This window comes from Buteo buteo, chromosome 16 (assembly GCF_964188355.1).
Source record: "Buteo buteo chromosome 16, bButBut1.hap1.1, whole genome shotgun sequence".
NCBI classification, from domain to species: domain Eukaryota; kingdom Metazoa; phylum Chordata; class Aves; order Accipitriformes; family Accipitridae; genus Buteo; species Buteo buteo.
Window position 1 is genome coordinate 28,260,502 of NC_134186.1, and position 23,831 is coordinate 28,284,332.

A 23,831-nucleotide genomic window follows, 5' to 3' on the forward strand; every position below is an offset into this window, starting at 1 on the left:
CTAACAGATTACACATGAGATCCAAAGAACCAGTTACAACCAAATGAGTAGCTTTCTCAGCCCACAAACCCTTCAGCCAGATGGCTTGCTCTATCCTTGAGTGAGAAGTTATTCTCTGCAAGTTCATTACTTTGTTGGCCAAGTAAATCCAAATCTCTTCATTAGATCTTTTTTATGTCCTCTCCTCAGTACTGTTGCAATTTCAATCTTTTTGAAAGATCTACTGAATTCACAGCTAGCTACATGTTAGAAGGATCAAATCACAGCCCAACAATAATGGAAATGCCTTTTTTGTACCTTGCCAGATGCAATAAAACAATATCTAAACCGTTCCATAAATTTATACACTATGTCGGAAAGCAGTCGCACTAATTCCTTTAGGCTAAGATAGTCAATTTATGGTGGTTATGTTCAAGCTCATAGAAGGGCATTTGGGAAATCTATTCAAGAGGAGCTCTTTACTGCCTGTTCTGACAGTCCATCCCTGTTAAAAGCACATAAAGAACGTTCTCTCCAAATATTTTCCTTCTTTGGGAAAGTTACCTGTCCTGATACCAGATAAAATGAAAATGGTATCTACAGCAAATCTTATTGTAAGATATAACAGACTTCCAGTGGATAAACTTTTGCTGTCATTGCTGAAAGGGGTCAAACTTACTATTTATAGTCATCTGCTGTAATGACTCCAGGAAAATTGGCTAATCCTAGTAATTAAGGCCTTCAAGATTAATGAAGACTCTCTGTGTGATTGCTCAAGTTTCCCAGGCATTGATCATCCAGCTGTAGGTCTTACAGAAGAGCTTTCACAGCTCTTGCATAACATGCAGAACAACAATCACTTGTTCAAGAGGTAGTAGCTACACCAGTGAGCATGGCTCTTTGCACAGCAAATAGGAAAATACATAGATGGTCCCTACCTAACCCACTTACAACCCAAACAGAAACAGCAAGATGTAGTCAACTGAATATTCAAACTCATAGTAACCTCTCTGTAATATGTTGTCATTGCATGCTGAGATTCCCTCATGTGATGATGTCTTTCATTGCATTGCAAGGCAATTTGTCTTAAGAATGTGCTGTTTGGTAAATATATGATACAGCTTTGAACAACAACATGTTATTATGCTAAAGAATAATTCACAGCCCGGTGCTACTACCTTTGATTGAATCTTTTTGTAGTTTCTCATGATAACATATTTAATAACCAATAATAATTTCCAGCTATTTTGGTCAATCATATTTTACCATTTTTCTGAATGTGTGTTTACTTTCTATATTTCGCTTTTTTCAACTACTTATTCCCACCTTCTAGCAATATACTCTTACAGGAGATACTCAGTAAAAATACAATTACATTTTTTGTCCTGCCTTGTGTCAAAAACGCATGCGTAGCGCTTACTCTGTACAGCCGATCAATCCTGCCAATATTATTTTCAGTCATATAAGACAAGTCTAAATGATTTCCCTTTAGCGTGTATGTATATCTGGAAGTCTATAGCAAGATGTGTTTGGGAGGAAGGCAGTAAGAAAATATTTTCAAATGGATGGTTGATAAGTACCTCAACATTACACTCAAGGAAGACACAACCTGTCATTAGAACAGAAATACTGGAGAACAGTAAACTTTAAGTTGATAAACTCCTTATTAGGTAGCTGAAGGTAGAAGTCCAAGGAGTACAATGATGGTAAAATAATTAAAATATCATGGAGAAGGGATGAACAGAATCACATGGAACAAAAAAACCAGAGTCGTCCTTTCTGCTCTTCCATACCTGAGGCCAAGAGATTCTCACAATAGGGTATCTAAGTAAAAACATTGTTTCCTTCCTTTGCAGTGTTTGACTTTCCCCTTTCTTCTGCTTAGCCCCAAAGCCATCAGAATCATTTGTAGGAACTCACAGATGTAATTGTTTCTCATTTCTTCAGATAGGGTATTGGGGCACAGGCCTACATTTTCTTCCATGGAGCTACTGTACATAAAGTGGAGTTAGGCTGAAGTTGAACTGTTTCCCCAAACAATTATTTCATTATCATGATCCAGAATTCTCACATCAGTACAACATTTACTGTTAAAACTGAATTATATGAATTAGAGGTCATATTTGGAGGTAACAAAGCTGCCCATCCATAAAAGCTAATACAGTTCTCAAAATACACTTTAGTGTCTTCAAAATAGTTACACTGGAGAGTAGGCATTATTTCATCAGGCATTCACAATGACAAGGACTCCAAGTCATATTGCTATTTCACCAAAAACACAATTACAAAATCAGGGCTGCATATGGACATGCAGCATGGAATAAAATGCTTAGTGCTACGTATGGATTCCAGCTCCACAGGTGCTCTCAAAGAAACTGCAGCATCCAACGACAGCATCTTTACTAGCACTTCCAACAGTTGGTTGTGTGTCAATGCCTTACTGGTACAGCTGGCACTCACACAAAAAAACAGAGAAGGAAAAAAAGACCGACACCACTACCCTTACACTATTCTTCCCTCTGGCTTTATAATTTGTAGCAAATAACTTCAAATTGCAATAGAAAGGACATATCCTAATTTCTCCTCAGCCAACTTTACATTTCCTCCATGGCTAAATGGCTAACTCAGCATAGCCATGTCTTCCTCACCTGGCTACATTCAGGCCAAGGAAAGGAACGGGAAAAAGAGAGGATGCTTCACCCATACTCCTATATACTTCCTATATTCATACATTTGTCTTTCCGATCTGCCGTACCAGTGCTGTTTCTACAGAGTTCAGTAAACATCACATAGAGATCTTTGATCATGAGAAAAGCAAGTCTGCATATTTTCCATTGCGATTCATTTGTTGATGAAAGAGGTATATGCCAAACTGTAGCATGCCATAAAAGACATTTAGATATTCCCTAATTCCTATATTGCACAGGTCTATACTGCATTGGGAGGAAATTACAGACTAAAACCTGACAGGGCATATAACTCCTTCCACACTTTTAAACAAGTAATCAAGCCATCTTTATTGGATTTTGAATACTTGATACCCTTGGTAAAAATGAACAGTTCTTCACTAAGTTACCAAGACCACCAATACCAGTCATGCAGTGTTTTGATAAGAATTAGGAAGTCAGAAAGATTGTGCTACTTTTTCCAGCCCTGTGATTGTCGAGTTGCCCAAAAGATTAACCATAATTACAAAGAAGCAACCTATGTTAAAGAAAGTAACACTGCTATATATTTCAACGAATTTATGCTATAAAATGTTACATAGAAATATAGGTTTTAAAAGAGGAACATTAAATTTTATGACACAAGTACAAAGAAGTGACAATTTCTTTATATAGAACCAAGGAGAAACTTCCTCTCTCTGTGTATGTATATTAGTCCACTTTTTCTTATCCAGCCTTTAATTACACTTAATATCATATTTTTTGGCGTGTAGGAGAAGGAAGCAGCTGACCTAAGGTAATACCCAAGTCAATCGATTTGGCTAGTACTACTTTTGGGGTTTTTCCCTGTTTTTACCTTAAGTTGCTGAAACTGTAGCCACTAAAGTAACATATTGATATAGCAGAACAGGCAGTCAAACAACTTCCTGGAACCATAAATCATCCACTAAAAGCCTGATTTTATATTTTACAGAAATCTCAGGACAGGATATGAAGGGAAAAAAACCTCAATGGTCAATATATATAGGATACATATGTACCTATATGTATGGATCTCCATATATGAATATACATACACACACTATATATACACACAATGCAAGGGGTATACATAGTCTTTTTTGAGAGAAATATTATTCTCCTGCATCTGCACTGGCAGGGAGAAAACAAAAAAGCATGGTGGGCCGAGGAGAGTGGCAAAGTGAGCTCAAAAAAAGAAAAGCTTCATTGCCCTATCTTAATTTCATTTGCATGTAAAAAATAAATAGTCAATTCAAGTACCATACATGACAAAGTAAAAACTAAACATGAAACATTAAGGCAGGTATTGTTCTAGTATAGAACATGAGAGTTTTATAACACAGAGTCCTTCAAACCGTTTCATATAGTTGTTCCATTAACATACTAGTATTTTGGGCTACAGCACACTCCACTTATACCTAATACTTACTAGGAATTTTCAGCTGTAATTATCGAGCATTTGAGCGATCTAAGCCTGCATTTTGAAAATATTAATATTTGTTGCTCATACTATGAGCTTTGAACAAAAGGAATAATAATAATAGCTTTTAATAACAACACTGCTTTTCTATATAGGTTTTTTTAATCAATAATTTTCTGAATATTTTGCTAAAGGTGGTCAGTATTATCACAGACAACCACAGCAACAAGGAAAAGAACGTGTTCAAGGTCAGCAAATAGGACAAGTAACAAAAGTAGAACCAGGGAAGTAAATCCAGATCTAAGGTAACAGTATGAGTGTACAAAACCATAACTACATATAACAATAAAGATTTTCTTCAGCCAATGCAGCACCTGAACTAGTTCATAAAGCTTGCTAATCAATCTCTATGCTTATCTCAGAGCTGGCATACATCAGACAGGACTTTGAATTTTTTCCTTCCCTTTTAGAGCGTGTCCATGCTGGGCTGGACATGTGTCGGTCCTTGCAGCCCAACATCCTATCTCTGCCAAAGGCCAAAAGTGTGTAAAAGATGGACAAGCACTTTTGGTGCTTCCCTGAAGTACTCCAGCAGCTCCCAACCAAGCTGTGCTACTTGCTCCTTGTCTTACTGAAAACCATCGCACACTCTATTCCCTTCTTCTTGTACAGTTTTGTCATTGTGCTTTGGGACGTGCACGTTCCATGGTAATACAGGAGATTATATCTGTTTTCCTTGGGATCTCTTGATCCGTATTTCTCTAATACCCTTTAGTCACACTTCCAGTAAAAAAAAAAAAAAAAAAAAAAAAAGGTGCTTTACTAGCACTTTTAAAATGTGTTACAAGCCCTTTAAGGTAGCAGTTTGACAGTGCAGGTCTCTATAACAATTATTAAACTCACTATACATTTCAGTATCATAACTTGATTTGCTCACTCAGCCATTCAGAGAGTCTAAATATACTAATCTAAACATACTAATGACTAAACATAAATAAATTATGAAATAGGGGAAAGACACTGATGATTTCAGGACTGGTGATAACCATGAGTTTCAAACTAGTTTTAAGGGATCCCTCAGGGTTTCCATCACACTCTGTTTGCTCTGATGAGCAGGAGGAACTGTCGCCCTCCTGTCCTGCCTTCCTTGGAAACTAAATACAGCTCTAACCACAAGAAGTCTGAATAACCCTGACTGTTCTTTACAGACATAAGTATTTCACTTAAAATTCTAGATTGTACAGAAGTGGATAGTGCTTTAATCATCAGTGTTAAAATTCCTGTAAAATTTTAGGACAGTTTAGTAAGTTGTGTTACAAGTAAGTTTCAAGCTCTGTCTCAAAACAAATGAGGTATTAACAAAAGCATAGAGGAAAGTTTTTCTGAAAACATCTTCCCACTTTTTTCTTCTCCAAGAACTTTAAAAATACAGTATAGAGTGAGAAACTTTGATTTTCCAGGATTTTACTGAAAAGACATTAAGGAGTGATTTCATTTAGTTTAATTGTCACATATCTGTTTAAAAATCCTGAGTAACCACCATATTATTTTACAATCTCAATGGCATCAAAAAGGAGGTGGCAACTCTACCTTTTTTTCTGAACTATATTCTCCCCTCTCTCCATTTGTCTAATTGCACTAAGCCCTTGAGTTATTTTAAGCCTACTCCAAATTTTGTTTACTTATCTGCAAAACAGCTTGAGAACTGTCCATCTTAACAGCTTTCCTGTCCAACAGTGTCAGAATTTTCAGCAATTTTGTCAAAGCATGGCCAGTTTAGCCCACAAATTTGGTAGCAGTGAGAAATCACTGACTTTACAGATACCAGCTGATGAAGAGAGAGAACTCTGCTTTATTTAAACTGGCCATTACTTTTCTTAATTAAGTGAATGTTGAACTGGAATCTCTCCTTATTGCCCCCTTTCCTTTGACATTCAGCTATAGCTTGCTGGTTGCATTGACGTGCAATTTCTGGAAATACGAAGCCTTTATTTTCTAAGTACTGGTAAAAAATTTTGGCTTATCGTTTCAACTCAATTGAGCAACTAACTTAAGATGCATAGAGTTTAATTTTAAGTGTACTTCAGAATTTATGATATCTGAAGTGTTTACAGTAGAGGTATAAACCACCTCTGCTATAGTTACAACCGTTCTACAAATCTGACAGTGCAACACTGTAAGTCTTTGGAAATGCTAGTTTAAAGGATCACACAATCTACTCAATACCAGCCCTAGTTTCCAATTGTAGCACTAAATGCTTAATTCTGAGACCTGTTATCTGTGCCCAACATGCTTTTTTTTATTTAAAAGCCAGAGAAATTAAAAGACACATGGGTGACAGTCTTTTTTCTGAATATGCAGTTACCACTATTTCCTAGTGCACGTATTTAACTTAACATTCACTATTCTGTTCAGAATTTTGCCACGAAAACAGTTTCAGTGAAATGCTTATCCATTAAAGCAATTTTTTTGTTGATATATTTTAGTCTAAATTAAGCCTTCATTACACATTATTTCTGCAGAATACAGGATGAAATCTTATATCAGAGAGAGCAGGCACCCCCAGCAATATCACCAACTATTCAATTGGTATATCTGCCAATCATTCAAATATAGCATCCCCACCTGCACGCCACAACCTCTGAGGACAGAGCTAGCATCTGTCTCTTGGCTCAGTGAAAGAATAATAGTTTCAAAAGACTTGGATAAAGAATCACTCCAGCCGCCAGGTTCTTGGCATTCATCAGCAATACAAGGTATGGGTTTAAGTCAAAGCAGCCTAACGCACATGGGACTCAAGCCCAGATCTTCTTTATTCCAGGTGAACACCTTGACACCAGCTATTGCTTGCTCTTTAGCAGGTCCCTCCTTGTAGGGTTTTACCCCACTCCATTTATAAAGAAATACAACTCCAGCACATCTATTTTGTCCCAAGACAAAACAAGACATCCTCCTCCCATCAACCTCATGTTTTGCACAATGGAAGTGACCAGCTTTACTTAGAGCATGAAAGGCAACCCCTTTCTGACTTGTCAATAGTTTCTTCTTTTAAGAGGAAAAAAAGACATATGTTGCCTGCCAGTCACCCTTAGAATTCGCCTTGTAGATCAAATCCTGCAAATGCAACAAATATTTTAGAAAATCTGGCTGGAAATAGGAAAAAAAAAGTGGTTTAAATCATTGCTCCCACTGGAGGAAAGCCCACAGATCAAGCTCAACAGTTATTTGTTCCTTTTGGCCTGCCAAAACTTAAAAATGGATCGCTTACAATCAGAGGCACCATATGTCGGCTTTTGCTCATCTAGTGATTAGGTGAGAGGAAGGCAGCCAAAGGTGTAGTGGGGCAGGGAATTAAAGGTCACATAGAGGAAGCTAAGTCATCGCAGTGGAGGCTAGAAGACAGGACTGTAAAACACTAATTGTCAGAAACTTAATTGTTCTTCTTTTCCCTGAAAAACAAACATTTTATTCTCCTGTTTTCCCCTGCTCTATCCTTGCATCTAATTATGTGGCTCCTGTTTCTGACTAACCTGGTATCACACCCTCACAATCTTTTCTTGGTGTCCTCACCTTCTGTCATTTCCACTCCTTTTTCCTATATAAATATATATTTTTATTTTCTCTATTCTAATTTAGAAAACTATTCCTCCCCATGCACAGGACACAGGCTGCTGCTTTCAGTTCTGACATTTAAATCCATCCTGTCCTCCAGCATCAGGTCAGAGGAGTTACAGGGAAAATACTGTTGAGCTTGAGAGTATCAGTCACCGTGTAGGAAATGGCACGGCCACCAAACCACGGCCCTTGCAGTCAGGATCTTCTGTACCCAGAGTTACACAGTTAGGTTTTCACTCACGCTAGAGGTAGATTCTTAAAGTCTTTCAGAACGAGCATTTTAATTTTAAATTTTGGAAAGGCTATATATTTTTTTTTCAACTTTGGTCTTGGAAGCTGTTGGTCTTTCTTTGCTAACACTTTACCGCTAAAAATTTAGGCAAATATCTAACCAAAAAAATGTCTGCCAAATTCTAATCATTAGTTACAAAATCATTAGTTACAAAACCATTAGTTGCTAAAAGCAGGATCTTACTGAAGTGCTTTAAACAAACTTCATTATTAAGGCAGCAGACAAATTCAAATTGCACTTGCAAGTCCATGGAAACTCTTACCACTCACCGTATAGTTTTGTATCTTACTGTAGTTGTATTAGACTTTAATATTACATCTTCATGCAATTATACTACAGATTTCAAAGAAGAGCTACTACAATTCAGATACATGCTCGCACACACGCACCCTTTTTACCTCCTATTTTAGCAATTACTTTAAATATTTTCTGTAGTCACCAACATAAAAAGCTCAGTCGTGGCAGCACACAACAGCAGGGGAGGCAAAGAGCAAAGCTGTTTATTAGCAAGTAAGATCATTTTCATTAGAAATTAAATAACTGTAAATGGAAAACTTCACATTTTACATCTCCACCTGTTCCACAAAATCTACAATGCCTTAATTATTGCTTAAACATATATGTAATTTTCCAAATTGTATTAAATTATATTCTTCAAGTTAATGAGGCACGAGGTATTAAAAATGAACTACCCTCATCTTTCTGCCTCACACATTGAGAGCAGTTCAGTGCTATCAGACTATTATACTCACAGTAAATGAATTCATTCAGAATAGGCATCAGGCAAGGCCAACAAAATATCTTTAGAAATAAAGTGACAATGCACGCACACAAAACATTTTACGCACTTTGTTTTCTATACTTTGCTTGGTGCTGACTGTTCTCTATGCCTAAAGAACCAAGAGTATCACCTATGCAGAGATCTTAAATCATTAAAATCTCAACAAGCATTCAGATATAACCACATCACTATATCACATGGTTATACCTATATATGTATTTCATTACAACTATGAGCATACTCAGATAATTCTTGCTACCATCTCCCAGACAAAAACTGAGCTACGTATATATGTAGAAAAGTTAAAATACTGCTGATTTTACTTCCTTCCAACAGAGGAAACCAAGAATTATGTTTAAAATATATGCCTGCAGCTAAGAACTGTAAAATCACTTTCAACTTATTATCAATGCATCGATCCCAGAGTAAAGGAAGAGAAATCATGAATTTCTTAAGAATGAACAGCATCCATTTTAATAGCCTTACTCCAGTTCCTGCAAGACATCAACTGAACAGTAAAAACTTCACAGAAAACATTAGTACAGTGGAACTGGTGCCATCCAACAGAAAAACAAAAAGTCTCAGTTATGTCAATGCAGAAAGACCTATTCTTTATGTAACGACACTTCTCTCAGCGTCTCCCTCACTGTTCTGCAGGCCTAGGGAGAACCAACATGAAAATGTGGCGAGCAGGATATAAAAAAATAACAACGGCTCTTATACATTCCTCCAATTTTTATAAAGAACCATTTGCTGGGATTTAACAGATTGCTGCTGATGGCTGCGCACAAGCAAGCAGCACTCAGCGAGTACATACGCTAGACGCAACACGGTAACGGGATTACTGCAGAGCCATAACCAGGAAAGGGTCCCTTACCTCCCTGTCTAGCGTTACATACCTCATGACTTGCAATGGCCAGAATTCTTCAAAAGGTCTCCATCCATTTTAAATATATATTTAAAGAGATGACTACTGTATTTTTCCAGAAGGAAGACAATCTATTTATGCCAAATATCCACATGAAGCCAGATATCGAACTAGATGAAAGTATTTCGGCATCAAATTGAGAGCTTCCACTAAAAAAGGTGTAATTACTGTGTAACACACCTATTAAGACAGCACATTTACATCGCAATTTTGGGACAAAGACTGAGGTATTCAACAGGTAGGCTCTGTGGATTGAAAATAAAAAAAGAAAAAGCACTACACAGCATGCTGAATTACAGGGGTAGACAGCTTCAGCTGTGCCAGAGTCTCTCTGAGCTGTCTAGGATTAAAGCTTATACTGCTCTATCCGACAGTGCAGGTGACAACATCAACAGAAAAATGCTGGGGAATACAGCTGAGAAAAATCTCTCATCTCTCATTTTTGTTAGGTGTTTGTATGTAAATTGGCTTTTGAAGAGTTGCTTCTGTCAGCTTCTATGTTCGTGAGACACAGATGCTGCCACCTGACTCCAAGTAGGGACACTAGGGTTAATGAATTAAGCTTTTAATTAAGCTTTCTTACACATACCTCCCAGACCACACAATCCAATTTACCTCTTTTTCTTCATCCAGAAAAACAGAACTAAAACCAGAAGGCAAATCAATTTGTTCCCATCATTAACTTTGTGGCAAAAAGCCTTTGAAAAAGGTTATTTATTTATTTATTATTACATCCTCTCCTGTGAGCTTCCTAATACTGCTGTAGCCATAGGATGTCAAGAAGAGGCACCAAGAAAGCTTCTCCCATGCAGTGACTAGTACCAGTTAAAGTGGTTAGGGAAAAAAAAAGAAAAAAGACGTGAAAGTCAACTGTGAAGAAAGGGAAGACACAGAACAGGCAGGAAATCTTACATTTATATCGCATCCTTCATAACTGCATTGAAACTGGCATTCAATTATGCTATTGACTTTTGCTATTTCACTATTCTGTTGGGGGTGGGAGGGAGATGGTGCAATTAACACAGTAGTAAAAGTTTCCACTGCTGTGTTCTAAAGTTTCCAAATCCACTAAGGCAACTGGATCATGTTTTCCACCAAATCAAGTTTATAATCTTTACATAGGACCAAAATTGCTCATATAATTTATGTCTCCAGAGTATGAAAACTAAGTTACCACTTTATCATCAGTCACATCACATTTAAAAAGGTGCTAACATTTCACATTTGAAATTAAACAACTAAATAATTTCACATATTTTAATGTGGTAACTTAATTTTGTCTTCTCTGATTTTCCTGACTGAACAATTCACTGTCCTATCTTGAGAGAACTAATCAATTCTCTCACTTCACTTAAAAAGCAGATAAAAAATAATCATTTCTAAAGGTTTACCTTATTTTTAATTTTTTGAAAAATAAAGAATTCTTTAAAATTCCAACATCCATTCTATGTCTTAGCAAGAATTTCTGTTAATAAACTGGAATTCGACCTTGATGAAATAACTGATTTAAGGCCTATAAATAATTTTCTTTAAAATAAAAGTAGTCCTGAACTTTAACTAGACTTCTGAAGAATATTTATAATACTTTGGAAGTTTTTGCTTTGCTGGTCACAATATTACCCATCCAGCCTAGACAAGACCGACCCAAACAAACATTTTTCCTCACAAACTCCATGGGATCCACCCCTGCCCCAGCTCTCAGAAGAAATGTCCCATGGTTGTCTTGACCACTGCCAACCACAAATACAGGGAAGATGCAAAACTCCAGAGACATGTCGAAGCAGTTTTACATCATCTCCTTGAAACTTTCGTTGGTATATCTGCTCTTTAGGACAAGGGGTAATGGCTTTAAACTAAAAGAGGGTAGATTCAGGCTAGATAGAAGGAAGAAATGTTTTACGATGAGGGTGGTGAAACGCTGGAGCAGGTTGCCCAGAGAGGTGGTGGATGCCCCATCCCTGGAGACATCCAAGGTCGGGTCGGACGGGGCTCTGAGCGACCTGATCTAGGAGAAGATGTCCCTGCTCGTTGCAGAGGGCTTGCACTAGGTGACCTCTAAAGGTCCCTTCCAACCCAAACTATTTGATGATTCTATTCTATGATTCTGTGATTCTTCTGTGCCTGCTTTCTCCTCCTCTCGGTGGCTCTAAGGCACGTCGAGCAAGTCTAGCCTCGGGCCATGGCACTTCCTGGGCTCTGACACCACGGGTGCTGCCTGCCTGCTCCATCTGGGGAGGCAGAAGGAAACTTTGCTGGCCCCACTTGCCACCCCAGCCTCCAGAGCTGCAGCCCAGGACAAATGTCCAGGGACACGTATTTACTCCGGTTGGTCCAACAAGAGCTCCTGCTAGCATAAGAAACTTGGCCCTCTCCCACATGTATGCCATTGCAACAAAGCCTACCCTTCTGTCGCCATTTGTCCATCTGCATCAGATTAAAGGAAAATGATTGAAAGTAATTAGTTCTTAAAAGGTTTTAATAAAGCAGGAAAGGAATCCATGTAAAGGAATGTCAGCAGTAGCAGCGCGTGACAGCTGCAAGAGACAACATCATTTTTGCATAACAGAATTAATGTATCCCATCAGCATTCAAAGCAGATAATACATTAGACCTGGTAGTTTCAAATATTATATTTGTATGATATTTAATGACTATTTGTACTGGCAAGCAAGTCTCACTGCCTTTCTACGTATTAGTAAGTATAGTACCCATTTTCCTGAAGTATTAATGTATGGATAACTGATCTCTTATGCAAAGCTGAAATAGGATTTAATGAACCTCCATTACTCAAGCTGCACATTCTCCTAAAGATGAAAAATGCCATGTACAATGTGTTTTCCTGCATGTGAATAAGCCCATTAATATAGATTTCTGAACAGAGTGTTTCTGCTCAGCAATTTTTGCCCTTTGGGAGGGGGAGGGAAAAAGAGAAGGGAGCAAACACTTCCCCTCACTCCCCCACATCATCTCCAGAAAGGAACTGGATAGGCTTTGTTAGTACTTTGGTTTCAAAGCTCTTCTTAGTACACAGGCACAATTGCCTTCTGACAAATGTTTATTAAAACTTAGCTGCAAGTAGTTAAATCTGGTTCACTATATTCTTCCCCTACTTTGGTAGGAAATGATAACAGAGAAAGTAAACAAAGCAGTAGAAATTTGGAAATATCGAGAACTGCTGGTAGTTTGACATCTTGTTTGCCTCTTTTAACAATTCCCCCACCCTGAGGAAGCCCATGCTAGGAATTAAATCTGTACGTACTAACAAGACATAGTAATCTCCAGTCAGATTCTTAAATCCAAACTCTTTTTCTTTAGCAGCAATACGTAAGCACCGGTAAAATTACCATTTAGATGTGCAAAAAGTTGATTTGCAGCCTCAGCCAAGTATCTGAAACACAACTTTTTGTGCCATTGCAGTTTTAGGGCAGCACGTCCTCGAACTCTATTTTGTTTAGGAAAAAAGTATCAGAACGATGTTTCATTACATGTCATGTTTGTAACAGACGAAGTTTACCTTTCATTATGGTGTATGTTCTCTGTAAATACATCATTACAGTGAGTTATTATATGTGCCTCAGAGAAACATGTTTTTTCTTTTTCAGCAGCTAACTAGTGGACACCAAAAATATTTTTTTTTACTTTTCCTAGTGTTATTTTACAAAAATTCTAAAATTACCATACTTTTCTCTACTTAAAAGCGTGTTAAGCAAATCTACCTTTCCACTGTATTTCCTCTCCTACCTTTCCCTCTCGATTTTCACTATTACTCTTCAAAATGGGTCCACTGGGTTTCAGATTCTCTGTGGAAACTATCCTTGAGTTTTCTTCAAAACTTTGCTTTCCTCAGAAGCTGCCAAGAGAACTCTGTTGCTTTCCCTCTTACTGCTCAGACAATTAAGATACTGATGCCAGAATCAGCAACAATTGCAGACATACTTCATATCTAGAATCTCAATAATAAGGCTGTACAAAAACTTGCATTTTATTTCATAAACTCTCCTGCTCAGCTGTAGTCCTGAATTGGGTAATGTAAATTTTTGGAGAGCTTTCCTGTTGCACTGCACAAGCCCAATACCTTAAGAGGAAAAAAACCCAAACCAAAACCAATCCAAAAATAAACCAACAACCTCCTCCCCAACCCCCCAGACATGTCACACACTTTCTGGGACTTCCCAAAAGCAGAGAATACAATCCATTCATCCCCAACAGCTCACTGGTTAAAAGCCATACTTGAGCATCACTGAGATGAGGTTCAAGCCCTTGGTCTGAATGTGGCTTTTGGCCTCCTGCTTTCAAAATAACCTCTCTAAAGTACTGCCTACTTCAGAAAGGCAAATAGCATTGTTCTCTCCCAAGAATGGACCTGAACTTTCTCAGGAAAAGGACAACAAAAAATCCAAATGCTTTAGAATCAATAGCTCCCCCCCTCCAAAAAAAAAAAAAAAAAAAAAAAAGAAGAAACGTTTTGATGGAACTGACATTTTCTAAGTTAGAAAGTAGCCCTGTTTTTTCTATTTTTTCCAAGTTGGATTATTTGGTATCTCTGAGGCCACATGCTGCAGCCACAGCTTCTAGCTTTACAGAAACAACCTTATCCATTAACACTGAAATATAGACAAGGCTATGAATTGTATAGAATAATGATCACTCAAAGAATCTTGCAAAAAGCCAATTCCTCTCACTGGAAATGTAACCGGTAACCAGTGAGCTTGCTCTGCAGAACAGTTACGTGTTTCATAATACAGGCTAACAGCTTCTCTTGACAACTTTTTCATTATTATAGACTATGCAGTCAATCACACCATTGTCCAACAGTGCGAAGCTCTGGTAGCTTGGCTGATCACGGAAGGGGAATACGCAAGATGTTGAAATGCGGTTTCTCAGTTCCTAAGTCCCAGCAGGAAGAGTTGATGCCCTGCAGCACACTGCATACACTAACAGGAAGATCAGAGCCTCCAAGACAGGACGATTGTACCCAACCCACAAGCCTTTGCTTCCTCCTACCATGTCACCAAACCTTCCCTCTTCATCCAACACTGCAACACTCTTTCAAATCACAACTCAAGATACTGCAGATTTACATATTTTTCCAATATTTATAGGCTGTATGCGGCAGACAACCGGCAGCCCCCTGCCTTTCAGAGCTCTGCACACCGACCGTCAGGAGCACAGAAGGATATCTTGGGTATCCAAACTACTTCAGCTGACTTGAATTCCATCCTCCCTCCCCAACTTGTTTAACTGGCATAGAAACTATGCATGACCCTTAGAACAAGGATTAAGATCGCATAATAAAAACAAGTTACCGCATCTTCTTTCCTTTTTTTTAAAAATAGTGTGCTACATGAAACTCTGCCATCATTACTTTACACATTTCAGAATTCTTCTTCTACAAAAAAGGTGTTTTTCTTGAAAACTAAAAAACCCCAAGCTGTAATTAAACAGTGAGGAGAAAAGTGTAATGATTCCAGTATGCCACCACAATTTTCTCAAGAAGAGACCAACAGCTAACTGAGGTTCTGCGCTTTAAAAATCATTCTTTCTACCAGAAATTGGCTGTATGTCCAATGTATACGCATGTGGGAGAAGAACCTGCTTAAAAATCATGAATACTCAGCAGAACTGCAAATAAATAATATAATTTCTAATTTCTAAATTCCTCATTTCTAAGAGCCTAATTTCTACTTAGGATCTAAGACACCGTTCAGAACAACAAATCACAAAATGTTATTTCGGTTTTCTTGTCAGCAAGTATGATTCTGTGAACAGATATAGAAGGCCTGATCTTGTGAAGTATCCAACAACTTAAGTGGTCCTTGACTGTAGAAGCAGCTGGAACGTACTGCTTCTGTGAAATGCTGATCTCTTTCACCACTCATGAAAACAAAACAGCGATACTCATTACTTCATCACTCACTATTTTTGTAGACCCATCCCATATGAAAAAAGTAAGTTGTGATAAAAAACAATTTAGATGTAGAATAATATCTTGAGAAGCTCTGTTTAGTAATCTGCTTCCCTCTTCCCCTCAAAAGTCTAAACCAAAAGTAACAATTAAATGAAACCCAGAAAGGTTTTGTAAACAGATTGCAACCAAAAAGAAAAATTCTTACCTTGAAGCATCAAAGCTGTCATAGGATCCAACTGTGTAGTGTCTAAACAGTTTCTTTGTTCTATCTGTTCGTGTTTCTGCACAAAGAAAAGAGAATTTTTAATAAGACTCCTGTATTTCTTAATCAAGTGCTGTTTTAATTTGCAATTTTAAAGCGGATTTTCTGCTATACATCGATAAAAGAAAACTTACAGTACTTCATAGAATCACAGAATGGTTGAGGTCGGAAGGGACCTCTGGAGGTCAACTTGTTCAACCCCCCGTTCAAGCAGGGCCACCCATAGCCAGTTGCGCAGGACAGTGTCCAGACAGCTTTTGAATATCCCTAAGGAGGAGAGTCCACAACCCCTCTGGGCAACCTATTCCAGTGCTCGGTTGCCCTCACAGTAAAAAAGTATTTCCTTATGTTCCCTTACAGTGAATTAACATGGTTTCAAGTAATTTTGAAAAAAAACCTGACTTTGGAGTTGAGACATTCTTTTGTCATACCGTACACATCAAGTGAATAAGAACTTCTTGTAGATCGTGTATCACATCATTCACAAGTTTTAGAGTTCCACCCCCATTCTCAGCGGCAAAACCTTTCAAGTCCAATTTTTGGTTCTTTTATAGCTTGGACAAACAGGCAAAATACAAGAAGAAAGAAAGAAGAAAAGCCAGCAACAAATTTCAGAAAGGTTGGAAAAATAGCCAAAAGAATGCAACACAGTATTTTTTGTTTAAACACACACACACAAAACTAGAGCTATTTCTGTAATTTTATTAGGCATATGGAGAATGGGGTATGGGGAAAAGTAGCTGCCCACATTCATTGCCATCAATCAATTCTCACAGGAAACAGCACCATGAAACTTGTACTACCATTATATAGCAAAAGCAAACAATCCAAACAACTGGGGGATATGGGGTGATAAAAAAAAAAAAAGAAATCCCATATTTGGGAAACATGAAGAAAAAAGGAATAAGATACAACAATATGTCTACTAAAAAGGCATTTAAAACCACAAATACATTAAAATTTTATATTTATGCCTTTTCTTCAGAAAAAAAAAAATCTATCCCACTGAAGCAGTTCCACATTCTAGTGGTTGCAGCATTAAATCAACCTCTAGGGCTATGAACATTATGTTCACAAGTATTTCTACAATTCACCAACAGGTTTAATATGGGTATAACAGTTACAGTACTTGGTTTAGAACCATATCTGTAGGACAACAGGCAACAGAGCTAAACATCTCTCTTCCTCTAGGATTGGAAAGATGCTCTCTCATTTATTCTTTCAATGGGTACCTACAGGAGCACCACGAAATCAAGGATGTGGGAAAGATGCAGAATCTATTCCAACATTTGGTTGCTTCAGTTTGCACAGCAAAGAGCATAATCTAAAAGGCTGACATTGAAAGGCTATCACTATATGTGTGATATATATATATGCATATATAAAAAATACACTTGAAGGGAAGGACAAAAGGATTGTAGAGAAGGTAGGTAATTCATTGTCACATTCTTCTTCAGAATGACAGGCATTCCAAAGAGGCATTCAAATAAAGTAAAACTTCAACAAAAAAGAGAGTGAGGAACCTTCTTTGGTAGCTTTAAGTAATACAACAATTGTTGTTCAAATGTATCAATTTTCTGCATCTTACTCAGCTTTTACCACAATAATATTTTAGTGTATTCATTTTTCCTCAGATGAGTATCTTCAGTGCAGCCCTTTTTAAATGGCTTCTTTGTTCAAGGGAAGATACTTATGCAGAAACTGTAGTTTTTGAGACAGGAAAAAGTCTTGCCTAAATACAACTTGGTCCTCGAATGCAATCACATTAAGTTAGGCCAACAGACATCAAAAATCAAATTGAAAAGTTTCTGGTTTAGCTTGTGACCATAAAATTCTCATCTGCATGGCTGAGGAATTTTTCATTGAAGGACAGCCTGACTCCATCCAAACAGATTTTATTAGATTTCCAAGCTAGACGTAGCCCTCAAGGTACACCTTCTCTATGTCACAACTTCTAAGGATGTTAAAAATTACTGTGAGAGGTAGTGCTGTCAGATGACCAAGTGCTAGTCTGCGGAGAGAAAAAATATATCAGTGCAGGATGACAGGCTTTAAACATGGCCAAGGAGCACACCGCAGAAGAAAGTACTAGGAGACAGACTTTGGGAAGAAGGGTTGACAAAATGCATCTTTCCTTGCTTTAACCAGTACAGCTGACACATAACCAGATCACGCCCCCAGTTGGAGACATAAATACAAATACATACATAATACAGAGGAATTATGGCTGCAAATATATGTGCAGGTTGAGGCTGGCTAAGAGTAAGCAAGTTATTTCTTCATAGCAGTGCACCAGTGTGCAAGATACAAGAAAGGCAGTACGAAGAAAAAATAGAAATATATACATTTATATAAAATTTAAAAAAGGAGACTAGCCAGCCTCCTTCCTACAGGACGGCCAAAGAGGAAGAAAATCCCTATTGTATTATGAATCTTACTTCATAGTTTTGTATAGGCTTATTTTATCCCTTTGTCACTCACCTACAACCTATATTTTCAGTCAAAGAGGCCTTACCTTTACCCCAGGTTCCAGCTCCTATTGCCCTTACCCCCTTGCCTTTCTGGAACACCCCAAAAGGACAGAACTTGCTCCGGGACTCACCTAGCACCTACCCAGACACAACCAAAGCTCAGCCAGCTGGCACATTAGCTGCAGGGCTGGAGGACAACATGTTGCCTTTCACGGAGAAAGACCTGTAAGTGTAGTGAGCAGCAATAATACCCAAGGCTACATGACATCTGCTCCAAGAGATTTGGCTCTGAAGTAGCTCACTGTATGACTGCACCTCTTAGTGGGATGTAAGGGGTTCAGTGAATTTTGTGGGTCATGCCTTTGTCGCTAAGTTTACAAGTTTAGCTTCAAAATCCAATGCCCTGCTGTGATGCGGAATAAAGTGACCTGCATGAGTTGCAGTCTATTCCCCATCAAGCACTATTCTTTTTCACGCTAGCCTAAAAATCAGATTAATATCAAGACACATAATCAGAAGAAACACAGAAAAACATAAACCTGGATTCCACTTAGAGTCTACCACTGGTCTGTTTCTAGAAGTCACTGATAAATAATTAAAAGAACAAAGTATGATGAAGAATATTTTGGAAATCTTAAAGCCACTGCTTGAGCCTTAAGGAGCCAGCTGTTTCTTCTGCAGAAACTGTTTTCTATAGCATGATATTTCAGTGCTATTAACGAATACAAAGTGGGTGGGAGGAACGGAAAGGCACAGTAAGACAGATAGCTTTGTTCAGCTACTTAGTATTGCAAAGCCAGCATTCTTCAGCTGCAGCTTGTATCTGCTCCCTGTCCCTCCCACCCCTCTACTTTCCCCCACTTCTTTGTGTGCAATCGTATTCACAGGGATTATTTGGGAAACCATTAGCCTTACAAATCCCTGAACTCAAGGCTAAGTGGTATGTTTCCCAGGTTGCTGTGTAAGTTCTTTAGTTACCCTCTTTCCCTAACCTCTGACTCAGATTCCAGTCTGTCCTATTACGCAGCTTAAGTACAGACATCCAAAAGTGGGGGGAAGGATCAGAAATCTGCCATCATAACAAACTGAATACTGGAGAAAAAAACCCCACAGGTTCAATTCTCTAATTTGACTAAAGAATACAAAGAACCTATAGGCAATTGTTTAACAAATGCTTTTCTGAATTCAAGCCATATATAGCATAATAGCACTAATATAGGTATAATAGCACCAAGGGGTTAGTTCCAGGTTTCACTGGATTTTTACCCCATTCTGATGTCCCCAGGTTTTCTGAAGACCAGCACTTTTAATCAGAGTGCTTTGGTGCAAGTTAGGAGTACTTAAGACTAGTAACCCTATCATCATTTATGGAATCCACACCCGCAGAATCCTTTGAGGATTTCTTTTTAAACTTCATTGCAGACAGCTTAGAAAGACTAGCAAGAAGATAGAGACAAGAAGGTCTAGAAAAACATTATTTAGCAGTGCATATATTACTGCTTTATTACGGAGAGGAACATCTGCCACCACAGATTAAAAGTCATTGCATCAAATCAGATCAGTTCAAAAGTTATTCTAGGAGGTAGAACAAAACACGAGTATTTGCAAAAATGGTATAGTTTCCTTTACGCTGACAGAAAAAAGGAACACTGGTATATCATTTGAAGTTTCTAGATTTCTTGAGATGCCCATGTTTTACCAGAGTTACTCCACTGTATTTTTTCCCAATAACCGTAGTTGGTTAGAAGACTTTCTCTCTACAGGCCTTCATCCATCTCTAGGTTACAGCAACAGGACATACCTGGGCATGAAGCATCAGGATAAAGGGCATAGCTTACAACTCAGTTCTCACAGTACTGCATTGCCATTCACAGACTAAAAACCATTTATGTGAAAAGGAAGGCTCCATCTACAGCTACTGAAACTATTTTCCATAAGAACACAACATCACCATAAAGCTCCCCACTTTCTGCTAAAAAAGAAAACAACAAAAAAAAACCCAACATCCAAAAACACCTGAGAGGTTTTATTCACATCAATTAATATGCCATCTAGGAGCAACGTGAGTCCTAGTATGATGAGAGCCATAGAAGAGCCTGCAAGGTACAAAATAATGTGGCAAGCTTTTTCCTGCTCCGCTCTCCACTGAAGCCAATGGAGTTTCAGTGGAAATAAGCTATTTGCACTGTGCAATAGTGGTAATAAATATAATAAAGCCCTAGCTGTTTCTTTATTAGAATAATTTATTGTTGCTGACATTTCAGTAAGCAACAGACTCAAACCCTGCCATTCCAGGATATAATTAATAGGGTTTGAAGAAAGGTGAACATTGAGAAGATGCAGGTGAAAAGCATTTTCTCCTTTTCTTCTTCCACCTTAGGAGGACTGATGGTTCTCCTCAACCGAGAAATATGTATATGACCTCCCTGTAGCTTCACCGTGTTAGTCTCATAACTGACCACAGGACTCCAACAGTGCCTGCAGACAATATCAAAAGCTGAAAAATCACTGACATGAAAAGCAAGAAATAAAATCTGGACTCTAATTCACAAAGACAGATAATGCCATTCTTGCTCTATTTCTCCAGTGATTAGCACATAACTATTGTAGCCATGTTAGAACAGACAACAGGATTACCACACTGACACTATTATTTGTAGTAGATTGCTTACATATTTGATATTGTTTGGAAGAGTGAAGAACTAGGGGGAAGAAATCCCAAAGCAACTGTCTTCATTCCTTTTATTCTTCCTGCTGCTCTTCACAGGGCATTTTGGCGGCCGTGTTTCCTAGGAAACTGCGAGGGGTTGCTCTGCCAGTGGGTATGTTGTGAGACTGCTTGCCAGCATTCTGGGAAGGGTTTAGAGTGATCGACATGTCCATAGGATGAACAAAGGAAATAAAAGTGTAACAGCCTGATTTATGTGTGATATTGGAGAGACAACACAGAGCAGCAGATACCCTCCAAGTATCACTGACTGTTTAAGGTAAAGTCGGGGTATTCTGCTACTCCAACCTAGTTATTGCACTTGTTACGCTAGCAGAATTTAAGAAATGGTCTCAGTTGTTCTAAGGCAATTTCCAGCAGGAAGAAGTAAGTCTGCACACTAGGAAATGCTTTTTCAACTCAAACATAAGAAAATAAATTAAAAAAACATCCAAAAGGCAGAGCCAGAGTCCTTCCCTTTGGTCTTCAGCTTTGGGCACAGTAAATTCAACAGTTTAGCACCATCCCAAAACATGAAGCTTTTCTTTCTTCCCTCTTCCCCACTGACATCTCTGAGAGATGTTTCACTAATGCAATACGTAGTTACAGACGTTCGTTGCCAAAAGAGGTTCAGGTACAGCACTTTGCATGTGTCTGATGGAAAGCAATACCCAACAGTTGTCGGAGGCTAAGGCTTTCACCGTGTATCTTCTCCTGCCTGTGGAAAAAATGCTTTCACAACTATTTCTGTTGAGGGTTAGACCAGAAGTTATTCAAAGCTAAGGAAAGCAGTCTAAAATTCTTTGTTACTACCAGGTACACAGATAATACAGAAAGTTCATGGAAGTTCACAATTCAAGTGCACTTGTGCTGGCCATTATCTATCTACTTATTTTGCAACAAGACAGTGCACCTATCTTATGAGCCTTTCTTAAAATTTATCCAATAGTATCACAAAATATTTGCACCCTAAAAAAAAAAAATGGAGAAAAAGTATATGGGATTGAAAACATCACTAAGAGGAGCATTTATTTTTCTATCCCCAGTACATGTGCATTCAAAATATTTGCCATACTAAATGATGCCAAATTATCTCTGTTGTAGAGGAAGCGACAAGCAAAAAGAGGTAGCAGGTTTGTTAGCAAAACCATGTTTTTTAAAAAAATAACTTACAGTGGATGTTCTTATCCTAAAACTTGTTTAGCATCTGTTTTTCCCGTCTATTAAATAAACTAAGCACATCATTGCTTCACAGGTCCATGCTGCGGTGGGATAACCAATACTATATTATGCGCTTTTCAAAATCCTGCTATTTTACATGACCAGATAACGAAAGACAGACATAACTGTCTTCACACAAAGGCCACAGACTACAAATTGACCACACAGTGTTACTACCAAATCACAGCGTAACTAAAGTTTTGTAAAGCTTTGATTTAGACGATAATGTAATATACAGTATGTGTGAAACAACATATTAAGGAAATAAATGTCACATTTAGGAAGCCAGAAGCATTTTGTCACTGAAGAATCACCCTATTCCTTCCTTTCTGTGTGTTGTAAGCGTAACTTTCAGATTTTTACTGTTTTAACTCATTACTAGTTCAGTACGCATTTTGCTTTTGAGTAACAAGTGATTTTCTTGATAGCAGGTACACTATGAACTTTGCTCCAGAAAAGAATCAAATTAAAAGAAAAAAAATAATATCTTCTTCATACCACATACTGTGAAGTCTCAATAAGCTACTTTACTTATTCCCTTTCTTCCTTAGAAAATGGAGATTCATCAAAACTGGGATTTTCCAAGAAACATGGTATGTTAAAATTTTTATAAGTAGGAAGGTTTTTCAGGCCTATGATACAATTGCTTTACATAATATTTCATATTTCTTTCTTTGAGCAGTCATTTGAGCCAAAGAAAAGATTAAGTTCAGGGATCCTCCTCCAAATCAAGCAGAGTAGGATCTTGGATTCTAAACATCTGTAAAAAAAAAAAAGTAAAAATGTGATCAAGACATATAGATGGAATTTGTCTCTAACTATCTGATCATAGGATCCTTGCTTTTTAAGAACAGAAGTTGTTGCATTGACAGGATCAGAGCATTAGTTCCTCCTGTGTGCTGTCTTTAAAATCTGGACCAGGATTTCCTCCCTCCTGAACATTGGTATGTATCATTTTTGAATAAAGAATATTCTTATGAGTGAAGAATTCAGAAGATTTGCAGGCAATACATGCAAGTACAGCCCGCTTCTGTTAAAGGGGTATTGAAACTCATAAAACTGAAATCTGCAGAATGTACCACCCAAGAATTTAGAAGAAACTACAATTATCTTTTTCATATCTTTGCAAATCTGAAGTAATAACATTGTCACTTCATTAGAAGGGATAACCTATGAGGATCAAGAAAAAAGAAATATATAATGAAGGCAGCATAAATTGTAAATTAATGAAAACCTGTAATTCATAATTCACTTTTCTTCTTTTTAAGCCTGTAGATGATTTTTTTTAAAATCCAAGTGTTCGGTCGATGTGGTGCTCTCAGCCAATTTTTCTTTCAGTTAAAGCTGAGAAACAGTAAATCTTACGTGGTTTTTGAAGTTTTTTAGATTTGAGAATACGCATAAAAATGTCTCAAGGACACCTCCTTGACTGGAATAGCAATTCCTTGGATGTCGCCCTGCCTTTCTTTTTTTCCCCTGCTAACTCCTATTTTAAAAAAAGAAAGACAGGCTGATGTTGATTCCCTCCTGCATCCTTAGAGAAAGATTAGCTGGAATACA

General features: G+C 37.8%; 1 protein-coding gene across 1 annotated transcript in view; it reads right to left on the minus strand.

Moving 5' to 3' along the window:
* SHANK2 (SH3 and multiple ankyrin repeat domains 2) overlaps window positions 1-23,831 on the minus strand; it is a 360,490-nt gene that overhangs the window by 144,157 nt on the left and 192,502 nt on the right. The window contains exon 16 of the mRNA XM_075048288.1: window positions 15,816-15,891. Coding sequence (XP_074904389.1) covers window positions 15,816-15,891 — 76 coding nt within the window. The remainder of the gene's footprint in view (window positions 1-15,815; window positions 15,892-23,831) is intronic.